At 38.7% G+C, this 4,234-nt stretch overlaps 1 protein-coding gene across 1 annotated transcript; it reads left to right on the top strand.

Moving 5' to 3' along the window:
• Nucleotides 1–273: 273 nt before the first annotated feature.
• LOC138340393 (uncharacterized) lies at nucleotides 274–2,205 on the top strand. Its single transcript, XM_069292116.1, has 4 exons — nucleotides 274–513; nucleotides 1,066–1,088; nucleotides 1,199–1,690; nucleotides 1,941–2,205. The coding sequence occupies exons 1-4, from the start codon at nucleotides 274–276 to the stop codon at nucleotides 2,203–2,205; spliced, it is 1,020 nt and encodes a 339-aa protein (XP_069148217.1).
• Nucleotides 2,206–4,234: the final 2,029 nt, after the last annotated feature.

Genomic DNA, 4,234 nt, shown 5'->3' with positions numbered 1-4,234 from the left:
CAAGCGCGTCTTCGAGTCAAACGCCATCACTTTCACTAATGATGAGTTTTCCAAGGAAAGAGGTGGACACAACAAAGCTTTGCATCCTATAGTGACATGTGAAGGTTACTATGTAAAGAGGGTCATGATAAATGGAGGGTGATGGGTAGACATATGTCCTCTTTCTACGCTGCAAAGCTTGAAAGTTAACATGACAGAATTCACCCCAATAATGTATTTGTGCGAGCTTATGATGGCTCAAGGAGGGATACGATTGGTGAAATAAAGTTAAACATGACAATTGGGGCAGTAGCCTTTATGATTGTGTTCCAAGTAATGGATATGGAAACATCTTATAATTTTTTACTAGGGAGGCCATGGATCCACATGGCTCGAGCCGTACCATCAACTCTATATCAAGTTGTCAAGTTTGAATACAACAATCAGGAAATCATTGTTCATGGGAAAGATGATTCACCTATTTACAGAGATCCATCTAACCCATATATTGAGGCAAAAGAAGGATGTGATTCTGTTTTTACTAGTCTTTTGAGGTTGTATTAGTCGATCTCTTTAAAGAAGGAGAATCTATCATCCAATCATGTATCTCTTCTTCCGCTTCAATGGTAGCAACGATGATGCTCAAATATGGTTATTAAGCCGGTAAAGGTTTAGGAGTATATTCACAAGGAATCGTGGACCCCATTACTCTCTTAGGAAACCAAGGCACCTCTGGACTCGGATACAAACAAAGAAAGAGAAATGGAGATAAAGGTAAGAACCACAAAAGGATTGATTGGTCGATTCCACAATTGATTCCCCATATTTCTCATTCTTTTATCAAACCTCAAGGTCTAGAATTAAAATATTCATTCACTCTTGAAGACATTGAAGAAGTTATTAAGGATCTCTGTCACTTGTTTTGTGAAGTAAATATGGTCCAAGTTGGTGAAGGCACAATTCATGCCAATATGCAGCTCGTGAGCTCAGGTGTTGAGTTAAGCATTTGGGAAGTCACTCCTTTCCCCATAAGGAAGGAGTCGTGGTAGTTTGTTTTGCTACTCTTTTGTGTTTTGTTGTTCTCAGGGTTGTAATCAGAAAATTTCAAAGTATTTTGTTATTATCAACCCTTCTGTCCCTTTTGATGTCAATGAAATGAAATTAAGTTTCATAGTAAAATTTTTTTTTCCTCACTTAATTCTTATTCTCTATGTTTCAGTTCTATAAATGTCGGCTTTGATAACATGACATGCATGCGGAATTCACTCCCTGATTTCAAAGAGTTGTATATTCTTGAATCACCAAGTCAAGAGGTGGAATATGATGAAGAAGAGGCTTTTAGGGAAATTAATAGGGAACTGGAACAGTTTGAGCACAAATCGAAGCCTAATCTTAGTGAAACTGAGACAATCAATTTGGGAAGTTCCGAGGATGTTAAGGAAATAAAAATAAATTTACATATCAATCAGGATATCAGAGAGGCAATAATACAACTTTTGTTTGAATACAAAGATGTATTTGCTTGGTCTTATGATGACATGTCAGGTTTGAGTGTTGATTTAGTAGTTCATAAGTTTCTCGTTTATCCTAATTTTCCACCCGTCCAACAGAAAAGAAGGAAAGTCAAACCGGACGTGAGTGAAAAAATCAAGGAAGAAATAATGAAACAATTGAATGCAAAGGTGATCCAAGTTATTCGTTACACTACTTGGTTGGAAAATGTTTTTCCTATGCCGAAAAAAGATTGAAAGACAAGAGTTTGTGTTGACTATCGGGATTTGAACAAGGCTAGTCCAAAGACAACTTTCCATTGCCAAATATCCGCATCCTAGTTGATAATTATGCAAAACACAAGATGCAATCTTTTGTGCATTGTTATGCGAGGTATAATCAAATCTTGATGGATGAAGAGGACGCTGAGAAAACTGTTTTCACCACTCCATGGGGACTTATTGCTACAGGGTCATGCCATTTGGTCTTAAAAATGTTGGAGCCACTTACATAAGGGATATGACCACCATGTTCAATGATATGATGCATAAAGAAATTGAAGTATACGTCCACAACGTAAAAATCAAGTCTAAAACACAAGTTGATCATGTGCAAGATCTGAGAAAATTCTTGGAAAGAGTGCGAAGATATGACCTCAAGCTTAATGCAGCAAAATGTGCATTCGGAGTTCCATTTGCAAAACTTCTGGGTTTTATTTCAATTGAAGGAGAATAGAATTGGATTCCTCCAAAATAAAAGCCATTCAAGATTTTCCATCCCCGAAAAATAAGGCCGAAGTCATGAGTCTACTTGGGAGGTTGAATTACATTATAGGGTTTATTGCTCAACCCACAACCACATGTGAGCCCATTTTCAAACTTCTGAAGAAGCATGCTGCTGTCAGATGGACAGAAGATTGTCAACAAGCTTTTGAAAAAATCAAGGAGTATTACTCCAACCCTCCACGTGTTGGTACCGCCTGAACCTGACATGCCTCTCTTTCTATATCTTTCAGTAACAGATAATTCCTTTGGCTGTATTCTCGATCAACATGATGCTACAGGAAGGAAGGAGCAGGCTACGTACTACTTGAGCAAGAAATTCACTAGTTATGAGGTCAAGTACACCCTTTTGGAAAGGACGTGTTGCACCCTAACTTGGGTAGCTCAAAAGTTAAGGCATTACTTATTGTCCTACTCAACATACCTCATATCAAGGATGGATCCTTTAAAGTACATCTTTCAAAAGCCAATGCCAACTGGTAGACTTACGAAATGGCAAATTTTGCTCACTGAATTTGACATTATATATGTCACTCGCACTGCAATGAAAGCCCAAGCTTTGGCAGACCACTTGGCAGAGAACCCAGTCGATGGTTATTACGAATCATTGGATACATATTTTCCAGATGAAGAGATTAACTCAATTGACGAAGTAGGTTCAAATGGAAATCAAGCCTGCCAATTGTACTTTAATGGAGCAACCAACAACAAAAAACACAGGGATTGGGGCAATTTTAATATCGCCCACAGGGCAACATTACCCTACAACAGCTCGACTTTTCTTCTTTTGTACAAATAAGACGACCGAGTATGAAGCTTGCATCATGGGTCTAAATATGGAAATAGATTTGGTGTGCAAGAATTAATTATGTTGGAAGATTCTGATTTTCTTATCTGACAAGTTCAAGGCGAATGAAAAACTCGAGACCTCAAGATCCTTCCATACAGACAATGTGTGGAAGATCTTAGCAAAAGGTTTATGTACATCGAGTTTAGATACATCCCTAGGTTTCATAATGATTTGGCCGATGCCTTGGCTACTTTGGCCTCAATGCTTCCCTATCCGGGAAACACTTACATCACCCTATTAGAGATTCAAGTTCGGGACCAACATGGATATTGTAATACAGTGGAAGCAAAACCTGATGGTGAGCCATAGTACTCAGATATCAAGAGTTTTTTTGAAGACAGGGATATGCCCCGAACATGCCAACAGAAGCCAAAAAAGAACTGTTAGACATCTGGCTAATGGTTTCTTTTTTAGCGGGGATGTTTTGTATAAACGAACTCCGGATCTGAATTTATTGAGATGTTTGGATGCTGAATAAGCCAAGAAAATTATAAATTAAGTGCACGCTGGGGTATGTGGACCGCACATGAACGGATATGTCCTTGCAAAAAAGATACTCTGGGCGGGGTATTATTGGCTTACCATAGAATGGGATTTATTTTACTTTGTGAAAAAATGACATCAATGTCAAATCCAAGGAGATCTCATTCATTCACCTCATTCAGAGTTGCACCCCATGGCTGCTCCTTGGCCCTTTGTTGCATGGGGAATGGATTTAATCGAACCAATTGAGCCAAAAAGCCTCTAATGAACATCAATTCATTTTGGTTGGAATTGATTACTTCACCAAATGGGTTGACGCGATCACTTTCAAAGCAGTCACCAAGAAGGCGGTCGTGGATTTTGTTCATTCAAACATTATTTGTCGATTTTGTACCCCAAGAACTATCATCACGGATAATGCTGCAAACCTCAATAGTAATATGATGAAGGAAGTATGCGAGCAGTTCAAAATTGTGCACCACAATTCTACTCCATACCGACCAAAAGCCAACGGAGTTGTGGAGGCAGCCAACAAGAATATCAAAAAGATTCTAAGAAGTATGGTTCTAGGCACTAGACAATGGCATGAGAAGCTACCTTTTGCACTTTTAGGATATCACACAATAGTGAGCACCTCGATTGGTGCAAC

The sequence above is a fragment of the Solanum lycopersicum genome, chromosome 12 (genome assembly GCF_036512215.1).
Source record: "Solanum lycopersicum chromosome 12, SLM_r2.1".
NCBI lineage: Eukaryota > Viridiplantae > Streptophyta > Magnoliopsida > Solanales > Solanaceae > Solanum > Solanum lycopersicum.
The sequence above is the reverse complement of the archived record's forward strand: the minus strand, read 5'-3'. Positions and strand labels throughout refer to the sequence as shown.

Excerpts from the sequence above, each read along its gene's own strand:
- LOC138340393 (XM_069292116.1), top strand. The coding sequence starts at position 274 with ATGACAATTGGGGCAGTAGCCTTTATGATTGTGTTCCAAGTAATGGAT. Across the intron at positions 514-1,065 it reads CAAAAGAAGGATGTGATTCT|GGTTGTAATCAGAAAATTTC; the intron begins GTTTTTACTAGT and ends TGTTGTTCTCAG. Across the intron at positions 1,691-1,940 it reads GTTATTCGTTACACTACTTG|GGTCATGCCATTTGGTCTTA; the intron begins GTTGGAAAATGT and ends TTATTGCTACAG.